Raw genomic sequence first — 27,599 nt, 5'->3', positions numbered from 1 at the left:
AATTCAACTGTAATTAAAAATAACTTCAAATGCATTTGTGAATGTTGACAACTCTCCAGTAGCTGTTAATGACAATACAGGACTATATAAACGAACCTTCCTGCACTCAGAAAAGACAATATTATCTTTTGTGCCTAAATTATTGAGATCCAAAGCCCTGGCTTCCTACTTTCAAAGTCAGTGAACGTGTATATGTACTTCGAATATAAAGAACTAGAATTTATTTTTTATATATTTAATCTTACATCAACAAAACTTTTAAAACTGGAAATAATTGAAACAGCTAGAATAGACCAGTTTTACCCAAGCTGGTGTCACTGAATTTGTTCATTAATGTTAAAAAGAAATCAGTGTAAAAATTTATGTCTATTAATAATAATTTTACCTGTAGTGCTATGGGTCGTAGGCTTATAATTACCTTCAGTGGACTCTCCCTCACACCCCACCCCCCCAATATAGCTAGTGCCCTATGACTGATACATTAAAGGCTGTGGTATGTACTGTTTTGATTGATGTTGCTCAGTACGTAATCTCGTGCAGATGGGAAAGTGCATATAAAAGGAGAAGAAATAAACAAATTGGGGGATGGGGGGTGGGTGGACGTATAAGCAAGCAAGGTATAAAATGAAGGAGAGTTTGGATGTTAAAAAAATCATATGTTAGACAACAAATAGCCATAGTTCAAAATGTGCTGAGGCGTCATTAAACAAATATTCCTTTCTTTTGAATGATCTTTTCATCCTGTTCTTGTCAGTTGTTTGTGCTCTCAGAACCTCTCTTGCTGTGGATTCTCATCTGATCTGGTTGTGTTGACAATATTTGAGACTGAGCGGTCCTCTGTGGTGAAGCTGTCACTCTCTTTGAACAAGCAGAGCATCTTCTTAAACTCTGACATGAACCTGGTGTTGCCGTAGGCGTACAGAAATGGATTGAACACTGAATTGGCATGGCTAATCAGAATGGCTGCCACTATGAATGGGTAGGGAACGCCACAGCCTGATCCACAGAGGTGATTAACAGTGTTTGCGAGATGAATTGGCAGCCAGCATATTGTAAATAGTCCCAGTACAATTGCTAGCGACTTGGCGGCCTTGATTTCCTTCATGAACTTCCTCTTTTTCTTCCGTCCATCAACAGCGATCTCAAGGGCCGCAATCTTGATCATCTGTTGCCGCACAATAGCATAAATGTACAGGTAAATGCAAAACATGATGACCAGCGGAACAAGAACAAATCCCAGGAAGTTGAAGTAGACCATGTAACTCATGTCGATGACCCTGGTGAAGGCACACACCATGTCTTCTGGAGGACCCAGATTCCATCCAAACATCGGCACAAGACCGACGATAATACCAGCAATCCATATTACCACCAGTAATAGAATCGCTCGATGAGAAGTCATATGTTTCTGGTAGAAGAACGGAATGACAATGGCCAGGAATCGTTCTACGGCGACGGCAAGAAGGCTGAAGATTGAGACCTGAGTGAAGAGGATGACCACGGAGTTGATGAAGACACATCCCAGAAAGTTGTGCGGCAATCCGACGAAACTGAGGGCAGCCAGAGGTGCCACAATGATCCCCACCAGCATGTCTGCCAGGGCGAGACTCGCTATGAAACAGTTGGTGATTGTCTGCAGGGCATGTGAGCGGTTGATGGCTATCAGGACCATTGCATTTCCAACGGTGGACAACACTCCAATGATAGTTTCCAGGGTGATGTAGGTGATTGACAGGGCATCCATTGCTTTGTGCTGTCAGCTGGTATGAGTATTGTTTAATCAAGTTTACCGTGGAAAGGCCACCTTGTTGATGGCATCAGCTGAAAAGATGATCAGTTTGCTGAGATAAAAATCCTCAGAATATTTCCAGAAAATTCTAGACTTATTGTTCAAAAGCTAATTTGAATCCTCTACTTTTCCGGGACTCTTTAGTTTTTTGGATTTTTAAAATCTACTGTTACTTTCATCTTTGAATTAGAAAGGATATATTTTTAATGTTATCATCTGAATAGATGATTAAACTGAGAATTTCATAGTGTCACCATCTGAATGATCATTAATTTTCTTTCAGATTATCACAAGCTGAACAGGTAGCAATTTGAGTGGTAGTATCGCCATCTGAATAGGTCTTTTTAATTTAGAAATGTCCACAATACACGTATAACCAAAGGTAATTTCAGAAGGACATAATATCACTAGCTGAAAAATGAGTAATTTGAGAGATAGTATCGCCAGCTGAATAGGACAATAGTTTGAGAATTCCTCACAGTGTATAAACCAAACTGATTAGGTCATTGATTATTTGTAACTCATCATTGTATCACCAGCTAAATCAAAAATCATTTTGAGCTTTATCTGTAAACATTTCTCAGTTTTGTGTTTGTCATCTGATGTTTCTATTACCCACCCAATTCTGATTGGTGCAAAACAGTTGGAAATCACTAACACTATATCACTTTCTGCGTTGATTAAATTATTCCGACATTATTTCCACCTTTATAGTGTCATTGTTATACCAGTGGTAATCTCTCTTAGTGGGATTCGTCATTAATTCAGCCAGTCTTCATCAGAACAGTTTTGCTGAAACAAGTAAATCACATGTTAAACCCAGTTAAATACAACTATTTATTCCTGAAGAACTAGTGTTGATTATAAATTATGACAAATTATTACAAAAACAATAGTTTTACAGAGCTATTGGAATTGAAAATTTGTGGAAAACTTTTAAGGATTATGCAAAAAGATTTTTCAGTTAACCCATTTCAATTTGTATACTTGATTGGCGTAGGAAGCAGGGGGAAGGGGGCATGTGCCCCCATCCCTTTTAGCAGCAGCGATGGTTTTTATATACTCTTCAAAAAAAGAAACGCAAAAGGGTACAAATGGGTTATAACTCCGATTTTATGTTTCCTACCGGTTCATGCTTTGTGAATATAAGGTCATTGTATGTCCCAAACACATTCCCACGGTTACATTCGATAAAACGCAGCTACTGTACAATAAAGTTCCAAAATGTGAATATTCGCAAAAACGCAGCCACGTGCAAACCATGTCACCACTGCACGTGCATTGTCTGCACGTGCAACATGAACACCGACAGTATAAAAGTGCAGGGTGTTCGCTTGCCTGGCTTCTGTATCTGCCCGACAGTTGACAATCCAGGACATGCCACGTCTCAGTGAACCGCAGAGAAACAATGCCATCGGCCGACTAGACGCAGGCGAATCCAGAACGGCCGTTGCCAGGGCATTCCATGTGTCCCCAAGCACCATCTCCAGACTGTGGGACCGTTACCAGCAACATGGATCAACACGTGACCTCCCTAGATCCGGTCGACCACGGGTCACTACCCCCGGGCAGGACCGCTACATCCGGGTACGCCACCTTCGGGAACGATTGACTACTGCCACCTCCACAGCCGCAGCAATACCAGGTTTGCGCAGGATATCCGACCAGACCGTACGGAACCGCCTACGTGAGGTAGGAATTCGTGCCAGACGTCCAGTTCGAGGTGTCATCTTAACACCACAACACCGTCGACTCCGACTGCAGTGGTGCCTAAATTCATCGACAATGGCCTCAACTGCGATGGAGACAGGTGTGGTTCAGTGACGAGTCCCGATTTCTGCTCCAACGTCATGATGGAAGATGTCGCGTGTATAGGCGTCGTGGTGAACGTTATGCGGCAAACTGCGTGCAGGAAGTGGACAGATTCGGCGGGGGTAGTGTCATGGTGTGGGCAGCCATCTCACACACTGGCAGAACTGACCTGGTCCACGTGCAGGGCAACCTGAATGCACAGGGCTACATTGACCAGATCCTCCGGCCACACATCGTTCCAGTTATGGCCAACGCCAACGCAGTGTTCCAACATGACAACACCAGGCCTCACACAGCACGTCTCACAACGGCTTTCCTACAGAACAACAACATTAATGTCCTTCCTTGGCCATCGACATCACCGGATTTGATCCCAATTGAGCATCTATGGGACGAGTTGGACCGACGCCTCCGACAGCGACAACCACAGCCCCAGACCCTGCCCGAGCTGGCAGCAGCCTTGCAGGCCGAGTGGGCCACCATCCCCCGGGACGTCATCCGTACTCTGGTAGCTTCAATGGGCAGGCGGTGCCAGGCAGTTGTCAACACACGCGGAGGCCACACCCGGTATTGACTCCAGATGACCTTGACCTTGGTGGTGTGTCCTATCACTTACTCACAATGGACTAGAGTGAATTGTGAACAATCCTGCAACATTTGGTAATTATCGGACTCACCATTCAATAATTAAATCAATTCTCCAAATGTTACGACAATGTGGTTTTGCGTTTCTTCTTTTGAAGAGTATATATTTATACATGTATTTATATATATATATATATATATATATATATATATATATATATATATATATATATATATATATATATATATATATATATGTATGTATGTATATGTGCCCCACTACGTTTTGGCCCCTTCCTACGCATGTGCATTATATTATGTTAATGTAAATGATGTCCTAAAATCAATGTAATAATTCAAATGGGTTACATGTATGCTGTCTCTCTAATGACAAATTAAAAACAACAACATTATAATAAAAGATGGGAGATACATACTGTATATCTTCGCTCATAAGTTACATTTTTTCATCAAAATATGATTTTATAACTTGGGGGTCAACATATAAGGGAGTAAACTTTTTTTTTTTTTATCAATCAATGTCATTAATGTTTTCATTTGATATACATTTATATACAAATATCTGGTCACCCCACCTTCTAAATCCAGCCTCTTTCCTAACCTGTTTATTATGGCAATACCCAACAATAAAAATAATGTTTATATAATATTTCCTCCATTGTAATGTATATATAAACAAACTTTAAACAGTACTTTTTAAAATGTAAATTTAGATAATAAATATTTTCTGAAAATACATGTAAGTCAGAATATTTGCATTAGGTATTTCCTGTTTTGTTTGGTTATGATGTCATCAACCTACTCTTTTAAACTAGTGACTGGAGTGATCACTAGCTATAACCCGACCATCAATTTTTAGAAAAACTCAAATTTATTTTTTCTTCTTTTAATATTGAGAAAAATGGAATAAAAATAAAGAAAACCATTACACGAGTACCAATTTTTATGAATTGATTGGCTAAAGTAAACTATATTTATAAGGTTAATTTGGCTTCATAGTTTTGTAACTGTTTACATAAAGACCGTGGTATCTGCTGTCCTGTCTCAGTGTCTGTCGGTGAATACATATAAAAGATCCCATTCTGATATTGAACAAATGTAGCAGGTTTTCTCTCAACACTTGTTGATAATTATAAAGTGTTTGACATCCAATAGCCGATGATTAATAAATCAATGGGCTCTAGTGTTGTCAAACAAAACAAATATTAACTTTAATTGTTTAAGACTAGATGATTAAAAACGAGTCAGTATGTAAACATAACTGTAACATGTCTTCCAAAAGGTGTGTGTTAATTAAACATATGACTTAGCGGCCGTTCAAAACAAGGGGTGGGACATAGCTCAGTAGTAAAGTGGTCAGTCTGGGATCAATCCCCATTGGTGGCACCATTAGGCTACTTCTCGTCCCAGGCAGTGCACCATGACTGGTATATCAAAAGCTGTGGTATGTGCTGTTCTATCTGTGGGATGGTTCATAAAAAAGATCCATAGCTACTAAAGGAAAAATGTAGCGAGTTTCCTCTGTAAGACTACATGTATACATACAGTAAAACCTGTCTCAACCGGATCACACCGGAGACTTAATATTTATCTGATTTAGACATGATCCAGTGTTTAGAGGGTCGTGTTTTAGAATTTAGAAAATTTGTGACAATGAAACCTGTCCAGTTTTGACAGAGTTCCTGTTTGTTCACTGTATAAATGTCTCATTTATGATTGGTACAAAATTTCAAATGAAATTGATCATAATAATAACAATAACAACAAAAACAAAAACAACAGCAACAATACTACTTTATTTAAAGAAGGTAACTCAATGACAACAAAATGATTCTCCTGTGGCCTTCTCTATTACATTACAGTATAACAACATGTCCAAATGTACAAGGCACGTGTTGTGGTTATACACAGTGTTCGAAATAAGCACTTTGTCCGTTTGTCCTGACAAGTGAAAATCTGCTCAGACAAACAAAATGTACCTTGGTGGTTGTCCAGTGGACAAGTAAAAATTTTCAAAGAAGTTTCATTTTGAGCAATGAAAAACATCGTCCTTGTACTTGAATAAAACAAACTATTTATTTGGACAAGTGAAAATATTGTTGGACAAGTAGCTTTTTAGATGTATTTGTCTGGTGGACTATGAAAAATTCTCCTTATTTCTATCGCTGATACAACTTTGTTTTGTAGTATCTATCAGTATTTTTTTTAATTTCATCTTATCAAAATAGTATTTAAAGTAATTTTTAAAAAATATATTAAGACCCCTAGTCCTTTTAATGTCAGTTCCATACAGCAACACTAAATTACTGAAGACTTTTTTTGGAGTGTTCCATTTTTGGTTTTGGTGCTAAAAGATATCCCTCATTTGTGGAGTGCAAGTCATAGTTTGATTGCATTTTACTAAAAAGATTTTGTATTATGAAGGAGCTCCTTTGTATTGAACCATTTTGTCCATTGCTGGCCATTTTAGTTTTTTAAAGAGAGAATTTGAAGGGGCATCTTGTGGTTTATCCAACATAATGCATTCGAATCTTTTTTTAATAATGTTGAAATGCTATTTAAATCTTGCTTGGAACAGTTTCCCCATGTTGTCAGGCTCTATCTAAGTACAGGCTGAATATAAGCATTAAAAAATAAGTTTACATTAAGTGGCAGGTATTTAAATATTTTTTAACACTAACATACTTTTTGAGTTAATCACATTACAAATTTTTATCTTTTTGTGCATTCCAAAAAAACTCAACAACAACTTAATATTCACTCTTTTTTAAAACACTAGTCTATATTGTGGGCCATGACTTCAGTGTTTTAAAATTGCATGGATGACATTTTAAACAATTATGTCATGAGATTGATAAAATACCTGTTGATTAATTTTGCAAACAAGTCAATCTATTGTCCGTCCCACAGGGAATGCCTTTTTTTTCATGATATGGAATTAGCTACAAGTTATTTATTTATAAGCTGATTGTTTTCTAGTTAGACACAAAAATAGGTTGTGTTTTGGGGTGTTTTTTTTGTTATTTCCAAAACACTTTTACTTTTCTTCTTACATCAAACAAAACTGAAATTATTTACAAAGAAAACATTTTTATATGAGGATGGGACGGAGTGTAAACATCCATTTGCCTGTAGTGTGATGAGTTCTATGATTAATTGTAGACCTTTGACATACTCTCCCCCCACCCCCCACCATTGCAACTGATACTCCGTGACTGGTACTTCAAAGGCTGTGGTATGTACTTTTTTTTCACATATAGCTCGATGGTATATGCATGTAGTATTTGTCTTGGGTGCGATGGATTGTAGGTTATATCACTTTTGATAGATTAGATTTTCTTCCATCCCAACCAGTTTCCCATTACTGACAACTAGTACATCACCGGCCATAGTATGCACTGTCCTGCCTGTTGGAAAGTGCATGTAAAAATCTCTTGTTGCTTTTGGATAGGAGGGGTAGCCAGAGTGGCAAAAACATAATCATGTAGTCTAAAACTGTTTTAAAAATGTTCAATTTGCTTTCGCACATCAAGTTAAAAGTTAATACAAATAATCAATATTTTATAAGTAAAAAACTAACATCTTGAGGAGAAGCAATAAACAAACTGGTGGGCATGTACATGTAAGCCAACACGGTATAAAATGGAGAAGGCTAGCTTGGAAAGTAAAAGTTTGTATTGTTTAATGACACCACTAGAGCACATTGATTTATTAATCATCGGCTATTGGATGTCAAACATATGGTAATTTTGACATAGTCACAGAGATGAAACCTGCTACATTTTTTTCCATTAGTAGCAAGGGATCTTTTATATGCACTATCCCACAGACAGGATAGTACATACCACGGCCTTTGATATACCAGTAGTGGTGCACTGGCTAGAGCAAGAAATGGCCCGATTGGCCCACTGACTGGGATCGATCATAGACCGACCGCACATCAAGCGAGCATTTTCCCACTGGGCTACGTCCCGCCCTAGCTTGGAAAGTAAGTGATCATATTAGACACTAAATAGCTATAGTTCAAAATGCCCTACTGAAGCATCATTAAACAAATATTCCTTTCTTTTGAATGATCTTTTCATCCTGTTCTTGTCAGTTGTTTGTGCTCTCAGAACCTCTCTTGCTGTGGATTGTCCTCTGTTCTCCGAGTTGTTCTGTTGACGTTGGTTGACACTGTTTGATCCTTTGTGGAGAAGTCGTCACTGTCCCTGCATGTGCAGAGCATCTTCTTAAACTCTGACATGAACTTGGTGTTGCCGTAAGCATACAGAAATGGATTGAACACTGAATTGGCATGGCTAATTAGAATGGCTGCTACTATGTACGGGTAGGGAATGCGACAGGCTGATCCACAGAGGTAACCGATCATGTTTGAAAGGTTAATTGGCAGCCAGCTCACTGTAAATAGTCCCAGTACCATCACCAGTGACTTGGCAGCCTTGATTTCCTTCATGAACTTCCTTGTTTTCTTCCGTCTCTCAACGGCGATTTCGAGAGCCGCGATCTTAGTCATCTGTTGCCTGATGATGGCATAAATGTACAGGTAAATGCAAAACATGATGACCAGCGGAACAAGAACAAATCCCAGGAAGATGAAGTAGACTAAATACCTCATGTCCATAATGCTGGTGAAGGCACACACCATGTCTTCCTGAGGACCAAGATTCCATCCAAACATTGGCACAAGAGCAATGAGTATGCCTGCCATCCATACCACTAGCAGCATTAGAATTGCCCGTTGGGAAGTCATGTGCTTCTGGTAGAAGAAGGGAAGGACAATTGCGATGAATCGCTCTATGGCGACGGCAAGAAGACCGAAGATTGAGACCTCGCTGAAGAGAATAACCAAGGAGTTGATGAAGACACATCCCAGAAAGTTGTGCGGCAGTCCCATGAAACTGAGTGCAGCCAGAGGTGCCACAACGATGCCCACCAGCATGTCTGCCAGGGCGAGACTCCCGATAAAACAGTTGGTGATCGTCTGCAGGGTGTGTGAGCGGTAGATGGCTATCAGGACCATTGCATTTCCAATGGTGGACAACACTCCAATGATGGTTTCCATGGTGATGTACGTCACTGACAGGGCATCCATTGCTTATGTGTTATGTGCTGGTATGAGTATTATGTAATCACACTTTTTAATGGCATCAGCTAAATATGATTAATTTTCAGAGATGAAAATCCTCATCATGTTTACTGAGAAAAAGACCCTTTTTTTAATTGGCATCAACTGAATAAATGATTAATATGCAGAGATGAAAACCCTCATTGGTTTTTTCTCCAGAAATTCCAGATTTTGACAATACCTAAAACATTTCATGTCCGTGATCTTTGCTCACAGAAACACACAATTTTACAAGATCTTTCAGAACGTTGTGGATTTTGTGTCCTTGTGAAGTCATTTTCATTTCTGGCTAAGAAGCTATATCTCATGAGCTGAATAGATAATTAATTTGAGGATTTTGCAGTGTCACCAATTTAATAGATAATTTATTTCTGAAGTTCATAATGCCACCGACTGAACTGGTCAATAATTTAAAAGGTAGTACATATATCACCAGCCAAATAGGTCCTTAATTTGGGAATTTATCACAGTACACATATAACCAAATTGAATAGGTTATTAATTTCAGAAGTTTATAATATCACCATCCGAACAGGTCAATAATTTGAGAGGTTGTATCGCTAGCGAATAATTTCTTTACTTGAGATTTCATCACAGTACACATATAACCAAACTGAATATATGTAGGTCATTATAACACCAGCTGAAAAGGTCAATCAATTTGAGAGACAGTATCTCTAGCTGAAAAGGTAAATAATTTGAGAGATAGTATCTCTAGCTGAAAAGGTCAATAATTTGAGAGATAGTATCTATAGCTTAACAGGTCAATAATTTGAGAGATAGTATCTCTAGCTGAGCAGGTCAATAATTTGAGAGACAGTATCTCGAACTGAACAGGTCAATATTTTGAGAGATAGTAACTCTAACTGAACAGGTCAATAATTTGAGAATTCTTCACAATACACATATAAGCAATCTGCATGAATAGGTCATCAATTTGATAATTCTTTATAGCATCTCCAGCTGAATAGGTCATAATAAAAAATCATTTTGGATTTTTAACCATAAACATTTCCATGTTTGTTTCTGCTTGGTGCAAAGCAGTTAGAAACCGCTAACATGCCATCACTATGCTGCACTGATTAAATTATTCTTTCGTTGCGTCCAGCTTTAGTGTCATCGTTATACCAGTGGTAATCTCTTAGTGGGTTCATCATTCATTCAGCCAGTCTGGTTTGCTGAAACAAGTAAATCAAATGTTAATCCCAGTGTTAATTATCAATTACGACAAATTATTATAAAAATAATAGTTTTGCAGACCTATATGTATATGAACTGAAAATGTGTGGGAAACCCCCACAACAAAAACATTTATTGGTTATGCAAAAGAACCAAGAAGAAATTCAGTTAGGTAGCTTTTTGAACATAAAATATCTTTAATGTTTTCATTTGATATACATTTTTATGTAAATATCTGGTCACCTGAATTCTTTCTCTTTAATAGCTAACCTATTTTTTTACCTATTTATCATGACAATTAATTCCCAGTTATGCAATATTTTCTTCATTGCAATGTATAGATGCAAACTTTAAACACATTTTCTAAATATAAGAACATTAGAATCAATTAAATAACTCTAGTTTATTAGTTCATCAGTGCATCAAGAAAATCGAGAAAAGTACTTCGTTTAACCACCATTTAAAAAATAAAATAAAAATAAATAAATATAAATTACACACACAAGTATCAGTAAAACGAGGACAGTGATATGAATGACAACAAAATATCAGTGTTTATAGAGGAATAATAATGGGAATTATAAACATATATAAGTGTGTCATTACTTACAAGTGACCAGGGCCTTAATTTATGGTAAGGCCAAACAAAATAAATTTATGGTCTCTGGTCAGCGTGCTTGTGTGCATTCTGATTTCAATGTAAATATGCCCATTATTTCAGTATCAAATATACCCACCTTTTCTGTGTAATCCATACTTTAAAAAATTAATTTAAAAAAATAAAAGCTGCATAGCCACATCAATGGAACTTTGATCTGACCAGAGACCGACATTTATTTTTTTGCCTAACCTACACATGGGTTACTGGAGATTATGCTAATTTCGATGCCTGCTATACCTGGACCCCCCCCCCCCCCCCCCCCCCCCCAACACCCTCTTTCAATAATAGTGAGTCATTAATTCAGGCATTAAAAGTCATGTTTTTGTTTTTGTTTTTTAATACTGAAGAGAAGGAAGGAAACTGATGAAAAATATTACATAGTGCCATCAATTTTTCTGGGTTAAAGCAAATTAGATATGTATAACACTGGCTTAAAATGTTTGTAACTGTTTACTGCATTATCTTATATTTCAAAGTTATTGCCATTGTTAGTTGATGCACTCATTCATTGCTGATTAATAATTGTACATTGGGTGCTATTCAAACATGATGTGCAAGTTATCTCTGGAGACATCTGTATTGCCTTCTGTAAATGCCAGTTATTAGCTAAACATTGTAGCTTTAACCATTAACCCAGGCTATGTTGGTGCATGTTTTGGAGTGTATAATGAGGTAATATGATTGTTATCACAGGGGAAAAAACATCTTTATTAATTATTTTGTTAGTGGACAATCAACACAGCAATTTTGGCTAATTTTGTTTGAAAATGTGTTAGCAAAATTCACTTGTTCATAGCTAAACAAAATGATTTTTGGTGAATTTATTGCAAAATATATTTGCAATGTTAACCTTCAATGCATATTTGATGATTTGCTGGACAACAGCTTAATCCTATGAGTGAAATATCTTTAATAATTATTCATCTAATGAACCTTAATCACTGTAATAACATTCAATTTGGGAAGATATTTCTATAAAATGAGCTATTAAACATACCGTAATGAACATTGTAAGCATTAATAGTAATGAACTGTCTCATTAATAATGAAAAAGGTTAATGTTTCTGTTATTTTTAAGTATTAATGTATTAATGAATTAGTCCATGAGGCTCTGGCTCCCATATACCTGTAAACAATATTGGGTATACTCTCTGAAACTTTTGAATTGTACTGTCAAGCCATCAGTGTATTCAAAACTAATTTTTTTTAAATTTTCTTTCTCCCTAAGAGCTTCCATCTTGGATTTCAAAATGGTAGACATTTTCCATCTATTTTTTTCAATATCTCGGCTCCAAATTAATCTAACATCATTATTTAAATGGCTAAATTCACATTTTATTGTTAGTGATGTACTGTTTATCTTACTATTCTTAGGACTTTTCCAGAAATTATCATGAGGGCAGAATGGGGATGGAGCATTGTATAATAATATTATTCACCATCCATATACCCATAAAGATTGTGGTTGTTAATGGGGGGGGGGGGGGAGGGGGGGCAGCAAACCAAAAACTTTAGATCGCAAGGTGGTGTCGATCCATAGCCTAAAACAATAGCATCAACACTACTTGTACTTGCGTGAATGTCCTGCATGAGGCAGATACTTTGGTTAAATATACCAACCAGGGTTTCTACCAGAGGGCAAAATTATGTATCCTGAAATCTTGGAAATTAATGGATATGTATTTTAATTTTTTTTAGATTGTCAAAGTTTATGAAATGCAGTTTCCAATTTCGAACCCACAATCACCTAGTAAGGGCACTTACGTAATTATGGTCTGTTTTGAATTTTAATTAGGCTGTGATACACAAGTGTATGTGAACACCGCTGTCTGTTTCCAAACAACTCTGTCTTGTGCTTGTTTACATTTGTCTAGCCTGTATTAGGAAGGAAAGGAAGGAAATGTTTTATTTAACGACACACTCAACACATTTTATTTACGGTTGTATGGCGTCAGACATATGGTTACGGACAACACAGATATTGAAGGAGGAAACTCGCTGTCGCCACTTCATGGGCTACTCTTTTCAGTTAGCAGCAAGGGATCTTTTATATGCACCATCCCATAGACAGGATAGCACATACCATGGCCTTTGATGTACCAGTTGTGGAGCGAGAAATAAGCCAGTATTAGGAGTAGCAGCCCTTTGACAGGTTAAGTTGGAAGGAGGTGTTATCCTGAAAAGTGGCAGTTTTTTTTATTTTTAATGGCAAAACACCTAATAGTAACTCATGGGAGTTACGATACTGGCAAAAATTCCTTTTGAATCTGCCTTGTGCATAGATATGATTTAGAAAATATTTGACAAAAAATGGTGGTTTGTTCATTGAAATAACCTTTCTAGATAGGTTAGAAGATGAGATATTGAAAAAAAGAATTTCATATGACAGACATTTTGAAATTCAAGATGGCATCTATATAAAACAGCTAATTGCTACAACCCATTTTGAACCCATAATAACAAATATGACTATTTCTGCTCCATGATGGTCTGAAAATCATATCTCAATGTTTGAAAATAGTATACCTAAAAATGTTCCTACATAACAAGTCCATGGACTAAATCAGAAACAATCAGATTATTAATGAAACCAACATAGAAGCCACATGTCTCCTCTATTTATTTATTTGAGGATACAAATATTGTATTAAATAGGGAAAACCCCCAAGATATTGGCTTAACAATAGTTTTAATGTGAACCACTATATACTATATACTATATTCTATACCAGCTTTCACAAACAAATGGGTTTTTTTGTCAATAATTTTAGTCAAGATATAAATGAAAAAGCAATACTTACCACTCTATGAACTTCAATAAATAGCACCATCTTCTCAGTGAAATGAAGTAACACGTTATTCATTAGTCCAGTATGAAATGGTGAGCAACAAATAATGTCATTTTGGTCAATTATGTAATTTTTGTAAGCAAATTCTTCTTCTCAGGTTTTAGCTCTGTGCATTCCCACAACTTGTGTTCGGTTATGTTTGAATGATTTATTCAACAATGTGCATTGTGATAAATAGAAAGGTTATTATTTCCTGTAATAGACCATTTATATTACGACAAATGAGCTTTCATCACTCAGACTATTAGGTTGTACTATACCAAATAAGATCCCACAGGTGACCAATGTTAACGTTTGTATTTAAAAACACTATATGCAATATATCAACCAAACGGGTTTTTTTACAACACATTTATAACCAATCACAGGACTTGTGGTGTTATCTTCTCTATCAAAAGTTTGGTGCACCTTGAAGTTTGATCCAGCCAGATGTTATTTGGTTTAGTGCTACCATTAGGAACATGTTAACAAACAAGTAATTAAATATAGATTTATTTCTGCAAGGCTTATAACTATTATCCTTAATGGGATATTAGCACAGAAATAACTATAAAAAAGAAAAAAAAGAAAAAATTATAAAGTTTAGTTTTATTCGCTGTCGAAGCAAATGTCACTGTTTACTATTGATTGTATTGCAAATACATGAACGTATGAGTATGCATTTGGTGAAATATTTATCAAACAATAATCATTAATACCATTAAGTTGGAGGTTTGGGGAGGACTAAAAGCAGAAAATATGTTGTTGTTTTTTCACTGCAAAACACCATTGGCCGCCTATTAATTGTTAATGGGGGGTTTTCCCTGTATCATTCAACTGAGTAAATATTGGGTTTACATGTATTTGACTACCGTAAGTTTGTGGAATTTTATATATATATATTTGTTTTTGTTTATTTTGGGGGTTTTTGGTTGGTGTGAAGCCATTGCAGTTTTGCAGAAAGTGTAAATTGTCTTTAACATCGAGTTTGCATATTTTACATATTATTCTTTTATCTTAACTGATATTTTTTTTTATATCTACCAGACTCAAGTCTTTATTCACATATAGTACATGTATGTACATATTCCCTGTAGGCTTGTAAAAAAACAAAAACAGGCAGCAAATCTTGAAAATAACATTCAATAATTTAATTTGCATTATCATTTAATTATTAAAGATAAATTTATGATTTATAACTCTATTTCTTGACATGTGTAAGTTTGCTATTTTTATTTGATTGTCATCTGTTACTCACATGTTAATCAAATGTTACCCATATATAAGCCTGAAAAACATGATTTACAGATTGTTTCTGTTGAACAAGTATAACATGTTAATAGTCATTTCTTATTTAAAAGTATTTCCTCTATACACCATGTTTAATATATCTAGTAACAAGCCATTTGATAGCCATGCAGGGAGTCTGCCAGAGGATATATACGGAGGGTAAAATTACATACCTTAAAGTCTTGTAAATTAATGGATATATCTTTTTTTAATTTTTAGATAGACAGCAGTAAGAGAATTGGGGCCTAATTCACAAAGGTCTCTCAGGCTCTGTTAGACAACAAAGCATCCTCTTTGTAAGTCTTTTAACACTGCACTGCGAGATCGCAAAGTTGCGAGAGTTTAGTGAATTAGGCCCCAGCTGTCTAAAATTTGTCAAAGCACTTATGGTTTGTTTTGTTTTTATTACGTGCCATCAAATTATTAAAAGTCTGCCATGTCTAATTTAATACATGTGTATATATAAATATTTGTTATTTGTAAATATCTATAAAGCAAACAATTGGTAGTTTGTCCTAATAACAAAATAATTTATTTCCTGATTGGAGTTGGACGATTCTTGTTCTTATGCTTCAATTAGTCATTGAGTTGTGTGCACACTCATCATCAAACACTTCTACCTGGCCACGCACTAGCTCTGTCACCTAGCCACTTCACATTAAGCAGGGAGATCGAGATCAAATGAATCAATGCATGGAATACAGGGATGTGCAATTAGTGATCGGATAAATACAGGCTCGGTTTCGCTTGCTGGAGCCATGTTTGGTTAAGCCTTTCAGCTGAAAGTTGATTACAGTTAGTGATGCGTTAGTCTGATCAATCCCCATCGGTGGGCCCATTTTTCGTTCCAGTGAGTGCATCATGACTAGTATATCAAAGGTTGTGGTATGTGCTATCCTGTCTGTGGGATGGTGACTACAAAAAAGATCCCTTGCTACTAATGGCTGGCACCTGTGTCCTGTGCCCATGACAGGCGTATGCTAAAACAGCTTGCTCTGAATGTGCACGCTAATCCCTAGAACAGACCAGACTAATGGAAAAATGTAGTGGGTTTTCTCTCTGAGAATGTTTGACATCCAATAGACAATGATGAATAAATCATTGTGCTCTAGTGGTGTTGTTGTACAAAATACACTTTTGAATGTACAAATGCAGGCTCCAGTCTACATGGTCACACAGAGTCAGGTTAACTGTTTGACCTGTAGATTTCTTCACTTCATTGACCATTTTGTTAAAGCGACTATCCTGAGGTTTTGTCGATAGCAAAATGTTTGTTCGCCCAAGAAAATAAACTCACATCCTGCTTCGTTTTTTTCTTCTCTTTTTTAAAAATACTCTCCTACCGTAACATGTTTTAAATATAAAATATTATATTGATAAATATATTTGGTATGACCTTTGGTCAAATTATTTCAAATTTTGTTTGGCCATTGTAAAAATAATAAATTCATACATACAAATGTTTTTAGACAAAAATCGAACACATTACAAAGTCCAGAAATACATTGGTTATACAGATATTCATATTCTAAGCAAGAAAATCTGGGTAAATTATAATTTTAATAATGCAAAAATATTTTATTTACTAAAAACTTTTTAAATGGCTACAAACACTGAATAGTCTGTTTGAGAATGGCTGGTTGAAAATGGTTAGCAGGGATGAAAAAAAAAAAGGAAAAAGAAAATTATTTAACTATAGCAGGCTGTCCAGCACACTGGGCACACCCCGTATAAAAAAGTAGGACAAAAGTAGAAATTGAAATACAGAAAAAGTAAGATAAAAGTAGGAAAATTAACACATTACGGGTGGGATGTAGCCCAGTGGTAAAGCACTCGCATAATGTGCAAATGGTCTGGGATCAAGCCCCGTCGGTGGGCCCATTGTGCTATTTCTCATTCCAGGCAGTGCCCAACAACTGGTACATCAAAGTCCATGGTATGTGCTATCCTGTTTTTGGGGGGATGGTGCATATAAAAGATCTCATATTACTAATAGCAAAATGTAGCAGATTCCTCTCTAAGACTATATGTCAAATATACCAAATGTTTGACATCCATTAGCCAATGATTAATAAATCAATGTGCTCTAGTTGTGTTGTTAAACAAAACAAACTTTAACTTACACATTAACTGCAAAACCACCATAGACTATGCTGTAGAGACTTTTCCACAGCACATATTTTGCCATGGCAGTTTCCTGGATTGCCAGGCTTCGAGCAGTGGTTTAAGTTGGAATGGGAAAAAAGACCAAACATGGGAATCCTGCAACCCATCGTACCTCGGGCAAGGTACATCTACTAAGATAAAAAAACGCTTAGCAATTTGGTAAATGTTCTTAAATAAAAGAACTTGTTAATTGATGCAACACTAGCCTTGTTAGTATAAGTAACAGGATATTTTCAGTACAAAATTAAATATGTAACTACATGTGGTTGTATCATGTCATTTCATTTCATTTCATTTCAACTTATTTTTGTGCTTCTATCCAATTAAGGTTCAAGGTTCATGTCTGAATGTACCTTGGGGATTATTAGTAGTACCAAGTTGCGAAACTTTTTTTAATCTTAGTATACCACATACTCAGTCTTTGATGTACAAGTCATGGGGCACTTAGGAAAAAAATCCATTCTGGGCAATTGTTCCTACAACCCATTGTACTTGAGGCAAGGGACTACACATGCATAGCCTTTGATGTATTATTCATTGATAATTCCGGTGATTTAGACAGGAAAAACCCAAGTCTATCGAGGGTGATTAATATTACTAGACGTCGCTGTAAAAACCAAATTGAGGGGAATGTTTAATTGCTTCCCTAATTTAGATTATGGGGAGTCATTTAAAATATCACTATATTGATTCCCAATTTCGACTCGACTCGACTCAGTTCAATTCATTTCAATTATTTGCCAAAGCAATTGCCTATAGGCATAAATATAATTTTACATAAGAAATTTACATAAGGCTAGTATTTTTAATTTTTAGGTTTAGGAACAAGAACTTTTTTGCACAAAGGTAGGAAGAAGGGAAAAAAAACAAACAAAAAAAACCTGTTTGGGGTGTATCAGTAGGGGTGATTTTTTTTTTTTTTTTTCACTGTTACCTTACGAAATGCACCACAATAGACTAGAATGGTAACTTTTTTTTTCTTTAGAGCTATTTGTGGAAGTCGGCGGAAAAAAAAAATAAATAATAAAAGTGAAAAATACAACTTTAAAAAAATTTGTATTTGAGCAAAATTTACGCCAGCGGGTTCGTAAACCAAATAATAAAAAAAATACTGGCCTAATTACAAAAAACCAGTGACATCAGACAAACGTGTAAATATACATGTGATATGGTATTGTGTCTATACTAATTAGTAAAAGATGTAGTAATACATGTAGGTTAGGAATAAATAAAAAAGTGAAATGACAATTTCAGGATGGACACAGTTTAAAATTAATTGGCAAGTTCTCTGCATTTAGTAGATCGGATCAAATATCTTCCAAGATTGGTTAATTGAGTTACATTTTGAAGACTAAAAAGTGTAATCAGTTTATATAAATGGTCACATACTAAAGGGGAGCTAAAAATTACTCTACTTCCAGAGAATATTTTGTTTTCAGAATTTTTATTGATTAGACACCCAATAGCCGATGTGTATTTTTGTGCTGGGGTGTCGTTAAACATTCATTCAGTTGATTGGCGACATTTCTAGTCATTAGAAATACTGTTTAATGTTTTAAAATTGTGTAGCGATCTCTGACTGTTGTGTATTGAATCATGACACGATACTGAACAAAATGTTCCCTGCCTTGGACTAGTCTCAAGGGTGTGATGGGGAGAGAGAGTGATAGCTCCCCATATATAAACAACAAGGTCTGTACATCCCATCCCAAGGGATAAAACATTAACCCATGGATTAACCCATAGCATCTCAGGTGAGTGTTTTACTGCTGTGTTACATGATACATCCCACTCCCAGGGATGAAAGGGTTAACCGTGATAAAGTGTTTGACAACAATGGCCAACTTTTGCCACGTATTGTTAGAGATATTACAGAGGTGATTGGAAAACCATGTTAAAGCTTTATGGTGTTTTTTTCCTGCTCTCTGTATGACACATTTAATGGAACTGATGGTTCTAAAACAGATTACTTTCCTTCATATCTGTTTGTTTTTACGTCTGTATATTAGCATTCCGTTGACTTGTTTATGACAGTTGTTGTTATCGTTTTCTCGTCTGTGTTGAAAAATCAAATCAAATCATGAAATGGTTTATTTACTCGTATTGATGGTATATTGATTAAACCATCAGGTTGGTTTTGTCACTACATTACTGGGAACATTTTGGGCTGAATTTACAGAGCCTGTTTATGTCTTACATGCATGTAACTACTGTAAACCGGGGAAAAATCATGTGCATATTAACTTCGGGTCGTTCGCGCCCAACCTTAATTCGCGAAATAAAATTGCATATTTTTTTTACCCAGATAAAACTTATTTTTTACAACCAACACACTCACATTTATAACCAATCACAGGACTTGTGGTGTTCACTTCTCTAACAAAAGTTCGGTGCACCTCGAACTTTGACCCAGCCGGAAGTTATTTGGTTTAGTACTACCTGTAAACCGGGGGAAAATGGCGTGCGTATTAATTTGGCGTCGTTCACGCCCAACCTCAAGTTGCGGAATTTATGCGCATGCATTATTTTCACACACATTATTTTTTGCAGATGCCAACAGTCATTTGCGAAATTTAAACATCGCGAATATGCGCTACGGTGCGTATTTGCGAGAGAAAAAACATGTCGCAATATTAATCCAGTTCACAGTACATACAGTTACAATGCTTAAACACCTGCGTCTAAGAAAAACAGGCTTCGGCCCTTTGTTTTTTAAATTTTGATTAGCGATAGTTGGTGATCAATTGGAAGTTGAGTAGCAACTACTAGTTAACATTTTAGAATTGTGTAGCGAAGTCTGTAAGTTGCATAGCTAATTAATCGTGACATGATACTGAACAAAATGTTCCCTGCATTATTTCAGTGTTCAGCTTATTTTTCAGTTTATTTTACCAGTGGACGTTTTAGGTTTCTTTTCTTTTATGTTTCTTAAAGCAATATTCCTATAACAAGTACATGCTGAATTTTTTTTAAATGTTTGCAATAATTGAATAATAATGTCCATCATCCATACAATCCTTAAAACAAACACACACACCAAAAAAAAAAAAAAAAAAATTAAAAAAAAAAAATTGTCCTCAAATGTACGTGTACACTACACAAATCTAGTTTTGTTTGGTGGTTGTTGCATTTATATTGCCTTTATCAACAACCAAAACACTGGTGGAAAAAAATGTTTGACAAACAGAATTGAATGACAGTATGTACATTTGATGGGGTTTTTTTTTAACACTTGAAGCAAGTTAAGCTATTGTCTTAGTGTTTAGAAGTAAAGTTATAGCTACAAACATACAGATTGTTCCTTTAAAAGCTTATTTTGTTTAACGACACCACTAGAGCACTTTAATTTATTAATCATCAGTTATTGGATGTCAAACATTTGGTAATTTTGACTTATAGTCTTAGAGAGGAAACCTGCTACATTTTTCCATTAGTAGCAAGGGATCTTTTATATACATACCACAGCCTTTTATATACCAGTCATGGTGCACTGGCTGGAATGAAAAATAGGCCAATAGGCCCATGGATGGGGATCGATCCAAGACCAACCTCGCATCAAGCGAGCACTTCACCACTGGGCTACGTCCCACCCTACATATTTGTTTTGTTATGTTATTAGTAAAAAGAGGCACTATTGATAACAGCTTTGTTGGAAGGGGTGGGATTGTTCTGTTGTTGTTGTTGTTGTTGTTGTTGTTGTTAGTAAAAAGAGGCACTATTGATAACAGCTTTGTTGGAGGGGGTGGGATTGTTCTGTTGTTGTTGTTAGTAAAAAGAGGCACTATTGATAACAGCTTTGTTGGAGGGGGTGGGATTGTTCTGTTGTTGTTAGTAAAAAGAGGCACTATTGATAACAGCTTTGTTGGAGGGGGTGGGATTGTTCTGTTGTTGTTGTTAGTAAAAAGAGGCACTATTGATAACAGCTTTGTTGGAGGGGGTGGGATTGTTCTGTTGTTGTTGTTAGTAAAAAGAGGCACTATTGATAACAGCTTTGTTGGAGGGGGTGGGATTGTTCTGTTGTTGTTTGTTAGTAAAAAGAGGCACTATTGATAACAGCTTTGTTGGAGGGGGTGGGATTGTTCTGTTGTTGTTTTAGTAAAAAGAGGCACTATTGATAACAGCTTTGTTGGAGGGGGTGGGATTGTTCTGTTGTTGTTGGCATTTTGGTTCTTTTGAGGTGGGGTTAGGTTTTGTTTTTGTTTTTTCATTTTTCAAATAATAGTTTTATTAATTAAAGTATTATTTTTCAACTATTTTCCAGCTGGCTAGTGAAATGCTGCGTCTGTTTGATCCGACTGTGGAGGGACGACAGACTCCAGGGGAGGAAACTCTCAACTTGGTCCCCCTCTACAGAAACCCCAAGATACAAGCAGCTTACCTTCCAGGTATTATATAGAGTATATTACAGGCTAGTAGATACAGGGTTCGCAGGAAAGAGAAGAGGGTGTAGTGACCTTACACCTACCCATTGAGCCCTTAAGAACTTGCTCTGGGTTGGTGCCGGTACCGGGCTGTGAATCCTGTACCTACCAGCCTGTAGTCCGAAGGCTTAACCACTGCACCACCGAGGCCAGTTCTGTGTACAAATACACTTTGTTCAATTTGTAAAATATATTGCTCCAACTAAGTTATTTAATTAAAAGGAAAGTGTGATGATGAGTCCATGTATCATCATCCTTTGTGTTTATTGATATTTTATTTATATTAAGAAGTAATCCGGCAGTACTCAGAATTTACCACTAATGTTGTTAAACAGGTGGCTGGATGGATGGTTCGACAGATGGATGAATAGGACAAGTGGGTGTGTATTTGAACAAACAAACAAATGAATGAACATGGCACACAAATGAATGTATGCTTAAAATTTGTTTTGTTTAATGACACCACTAGATACAGTCTCCACGAGTACTCGAGTACTCGGGCATGGTCTGAGTCTAGCAAGACTCGAGTCCGTTCACAGGACTTGAGTACCCATGAAAGGAAGAGCACTCTCATTTAATTGTAAAAAAAATTATGTCATTTTGCCATATATTTTCTCCGGTTACATTACAGGGCTATGAGACATGGAGGGAAAAACAAAAGTCGAATGTGTGGAATGCAATACAATGGCATGATTTGGAACCCATGTTCAGCGCTGGAATTAAGATGCATAATGCTATTTTGCTTTATTCCTTTGTCTGTTTATCTAGTGTAAGTGTCGGGTACTCGGGTCCGGGTCGAGTTTGAGCCTCGAGGACTCGAGTTCAATATTTTGGACTCGTGGAGGCCTTACCACTAGAACACATTGATCAATTAATCATTGACTATTGGATGTCAGACATTTGGTCATTGTGACACGTACACTTCAGAGTAAAGCCACTAATGTGCACTACATTCAACCATTAGCAAGAAACCTTTTATGTGCACTTTTACTCAGACAGGACAGCACATGCCATGTCCTTTGATATACCAATTGTAGAGCACTGGTTGGGATGGGAAACGTTGATATATCAGGGCCAATGGCTGGGTTGAGGAAAGAAAAAAACATAATCTGAGATTTGTTCACAATGGGGATTCAATCCTTTGACTTGAGCACCTCAGGAAAGCACTCGAGTAACTGTGCTAGATGCCATCGCTTTAATAAATGTTTAACTTTAGACAATAATAGGTCATTTTCTGAAGTAATTAATTCGAAGAAAAAAAGAAGAAAGATAAAAGCTAGCCATCTGAATTTTGTCTACAGCACCTGTGGACAAGGTACAATGTTTTTTATGTGCTCGTAACAATGGTTGTTATACACATGAGACTCAAAGCGGAAAATATATGCATCTAAGATACTCCTTACAGAAACAAAGGTTGAAGAGGCTCACAAAGTTTGTCTGGATCTTTTTATTCATGTAGATAATTTAACAAGATGATATGATGGTGGTATTTTAACTGCGGCTTTTTTTAATGGTATTTGTCTGCAGTTTACTGATATTACTACTTATTTAGGCTTGTCTATGTCTTCTATACATCTGGGACATGCCAAATGGGTCTGGAAGCAAAGGCTTAATTATGTGTGTCATCTGTACCACAATCCATCTGTGCAGTCCATCCATTTGATGGAAAAGAATGGTTGATTGTTTAGTAGCAGGCAGTCTTTTTATGTTTACTTTTCCCTCAAACAGAATCTCATGTCATATTATTTGATATATCCCATCCATTTGATAGACAAGAATGGTCAGTTGTTTAGTAACAGGCAGTCATTTTATGTTTACTTTTCCCTCAAACAGAATCTCATGTCATATTCTTTGATATATCCCATCCATTTGATGGAAAAGAATGGTCAGTTGTTTAGTAACAGCCAGTCTTTAAAGGAGTTTTTATGTTTACTTTTCCCTGAGGGCCTCATACAGAATTGCATGTTATAATCTTTGATATATGGCAAGCATGTAGCACTTAATAACCAAGAGAAACCAAATGAGTATATGTCTGTGAGGGTGGAAGGGGAGGGGGGAGGAGGTGGATTAGTATCTCAGGATCCTTGAATGAGTGATCTAGCACAGAGATAGTCAACTCTTTCATTTTGGAAGGAGAGGGATGTAGCTCAGTGGTAAAGCACTTGCTTGATGCACAGTCAGTCTGGGATCAATCCCCTTCGGTGGGCCCATTGGGCTATTTCTCGTTTCAGCCAGTGCACCACAACTGGTATATCAAAGGCTGTGGTATGTGCTATCCTGTCTCTGGGATGGTCCATATAAAAGATCCCTTGCTACTAATGAAAAAGGTAGCCGGTTTCTTCTCTAAGACTGTACATAATAAATTACGAAATGTTTGACATCCAATAGCCAATGATTAATAAATCAATGTGTGCTCTAGTGGTGTCATTAAAGGGACATTCCTAAGTTTGTTGCAAAAATTATTTTAAGAAAAAAAATGAAATTTAACCTAGTACAAATATTAGAATGATCAGAAACATGTTTAATATACAGCCACTAATATGTTATACAGAAAAATATATTTGATGTGTAATTACAATCGTTAAAAAGTCTCTGTTAGTCGATAACATCTTAAAAATTGCAGAAAACTCAGGAATGTCCCTTTAAACAAAACAAACTTAACAAAGTTAACTTTCATTTTGAAATGAAGTTTAGGGCAAAATGAAACAAGTAAATGGCATATCGATCTCAGCTGACAGTAGTAGATTACAGTCAGCCAGTTGCTACTTAAATAGTTTGAATTGTTTATATATAGCAACAATCTGATGGCAAAAGTATGTATCGAAAGACATCTTTTCCATAGACTAATTTGCAATTACTTAACATGGGGTTTTCTGTATCTTATTGGCAGGTTTTCGATATATTAACATGTGTTTTCCCTACCATGTGACAGATTTTCACTTAGTTGATATGGGCTTTTTTTCTGTATCAAATATAAGAAGTGTTCCAGTTTAGTTACACAGGTAGGGTTTTTTCTGTATTCTCTGAACAGATTTCCAGTAATCTGACCTGGTTTTCGTTATAATTCAAAAGCTGTCAACCACAAAATGACAGTAATCTACTGTTTCACTTTTTTCTTTTCTTTTTTTAATATGTAGTACGGGTTTTTTGGTGGAGGAATCTGTGTAATAGGACTGATGCAAAGCTATATCAGTTGATTGTATAATTAAAATTGCTTTCTTTTTGGATCTCTCAGAAATGTTTTCAGGTTCTTCACAATTTTATTTAAGTTTCCAACACTTATTTCTCAGATCACGACTGTGGACATTACCAGTTTTGATGTCTGCACTTGAATTATGGACTGATTTTGTATTGTTTATACAAAGGGTGGGTTTTTTTTTGTTGTTGTTGTTGCCTCGAATAGTGTCAAAAGGCAACATGTAGGTTTTTTTTATTCTTGCAGTAATGGCAACAGTGATTGCATACTTTTTTTAGTATTTACATGTAGCTTTGCAATGCATTTTTGTATTTAGATCCATTTAAAAAAGCAAAAAAAACCTAATAGATCTAGATCATTGAAACTTGGCCTGTGAATGTATATCCATGAATATAAAAAATATAATACTTTTTTAATATTAACTTTCAATTAAATATTTTTTAAATATAATAATTGTTTAAGTTTTGTTTTACACCTAACTAGTTTATATGGTTGGTGAGACATTGTGCAATTCTGATTTTTATTCTAAGGTCAGATTTCCATAACATTAATAGTGGTTGGGGGGGGGGGGGGGGGGGGGGGGGGGGGGGAGATGTGGTTTGGCATCATGTGGACAAAATTTCAGGTGTCTTCAATGGGTTTTCTGTAAATCTTGTTTTTCCATGAGTGTATATTTTCTGGTGCCTTTATATTGGTGTTTTTTGTTGATGTTTTTTTCAGTTGGGTGCGTGTGGGGGGTGTTTCTTGCATTGTTTTTCCATATCTCTGTAATAGTTGGTAGTGATACGTATTTTCATGAAATATTAACGTGACATCACTAGTCACTGGTCTTTCATCAATGACAATGTTAATTAGAGGTGATTTTTCAACAAAGCTGTAAACCTGATACCCTGGGGCAGTCACATATGTTGTTATCAGATAACAGTGTATTTAGTGAAATTGCATGTGTTTCGGGTCCTGGTTTGTGCAGAGCTGACAAGTGTGTCTATCCATTTGCCATATTGTTTTCACACTTTGAAACCATTAATAATTTATACTTCAGTCCATCCTACATAAAAAATAAATGATTGCTTTGTCGTAACTGGATTCATTTTTAGTAGAGGATAGGTTAATGTATTATTTTTTTTTATTCTACTTTAGAAACATAAAAAAAGTACTACAGTGAAACCTCTCAAGACCGGACCCTCTGTAAACCGGAATTCTGTCAAAACCGAACATTTTACAGAGTCCCTTTTTAAAAACCAGGAAAGAATGTAACCTCTCTAAACTGGATCCCTCTTATACCAGACATTTTTATTGATCCCAAGGGTGTCCGGTTTAATAAAAACAATTTTAATTATTTATTTATTTTTCAGAGATGCATAAGTTCTGAATGTTTTTATGTTCCAAATGTTTGTGCCATCTAAAAACTGTTGCTGTCCTCTAGCTCAGTCGGTAGATCGCTTGCCTGGTGCTTAGGTCGTAGGATCGAACCCCCTTGGTGGACCCATTCTCTGATTGGGTTTTTCCACATCCCACCCTGGTATATCAAAGGATGTGGTATGTAATGTCCCGAGTATGGAAAATTGCATTTAAAAGATCCCTTGCTGCTAATGGAATAATGTAGCAGATTTCCTCTGTGTCAGAATTACCAAATAGTTGCTGATGAGTAATTAATCAGTGTGCTCTAGTAGTTTCATTGAACAAAAAATCTTGTTCTTTGACAATAAGTTCACAGTAATCCCATTATTCTCAAAACCATACAAAATTGTCTAGATTTTTTAGTCAACTACCGGTCCAACTGGAGAAAACTATAGGTTTTGTTTCTTATCTGTCCATTTGTCCCCTGTTTGTTACCGCCGCAATTCCTCAAGATACTGAGTTAAAATTTTATATATAGCTTTATCGTATAGAGTTAAGAGATCAGGTTTGACTTTCATGGGGATTTACCCATTTTTGACAAAGTTATTTCCATTGAACCTGCTAAGAAAATTTGTTGGTCTCAACCAGCCTCGGTGGCATCGTGGTTAAGCCATCAGACATAAGGCTGGTAGGTACAGGGTTCGCAGCCCGGTACCGGCTCCCACCCAGATCTAGTTTTAATAACTCAGGGGTAGGTATAAGGCCACTACACCCTCTTTTCTCTCACTAAGCACTAACAATTAACAGCTAACCCACTGTCCTGGACAGACAGCCCAGATAGCTGAGGTGTGTGCCCAGGACAGTGTGCTTGAACCTTAACTGGATATATGCATGAAAATAAGTTAAAATGAAATGAAATGTTGGTCTCAGAATACTTGTCTGATGATTTTCATTTCTGATTTAAAGGAACAAACCCTAGTTTCAGCCCATGAAAATGCACACTAAGTTTACTTACTTAATCTACAAATCTGTAACACATTTGGATAAAGTTACAACTGAGTGAAGCATGAGTCTGTGACTTTAAAATGGTGAAATACCCTCTAAAGGTAGACTAAAGCTCGACTCCATAACTGCTACTTCTCAGACGCACATGCGTTTTTATAAATATAAGAAATGCATTTT

General features: G+C 36.2%; 2 protein-coding genes across 3 annotated transcripts in view; one reads left to right on the top strand and one right to left on the bottom strand.

The window, feature by feature from the left end:
- Positions 1–27,599, top strand: part of LOC121370094 (cilia- and flagella-associated protein 61-like) — a 92,266-nt gene that overhangs the window by 38,592 nt on the left and 26,075 nt on the right. For both annotated transcript variants that reach the window (XM_041495196.1, XM_041495195.1), the window contains exon 25: positions 21,721–21,844. In XM_041495196.1, coding sequence (XP_041351130.1) covers positions 21,721–21,844 — 124 coding nt within the window. The remainder of the gene's footprint in view (positions 1–21,720; positions 21,845–27,599) is intronic.
- Positions 303–1,942, bottom strand: LOC121370096 (adenosine receptor A2b-like). The gene has a single exon (XM_041495197.1). The coding sequence runs from the start codon at positions 1,742–1,744 to the stop codon at positions 767–769; it is 978 nt and encodes a 325-aa protein (XP_041351131.1). The 5' UTR covers positions 1,745–1,942; the 3' UTR covers positions 303–766.

This window comes from Gigantopelta aegis, chromosome 4 (genome assembly GCF_016097555.1).
Source record: "Gigantopelta aegis isolate Gae_Host chromosome 4, Gae_host_genome, whole genome shotgun sequence".
Lineage (NCBI taxonomy): Eukaryota > Metazoa > Mollusca > Gastropoda > Neomphalida > Peltospiridae > Gigantopelta > Gigantopelta aegis.
This window is presented reverse-complemented; position numbering and strand designations above follow the sequence as displayed.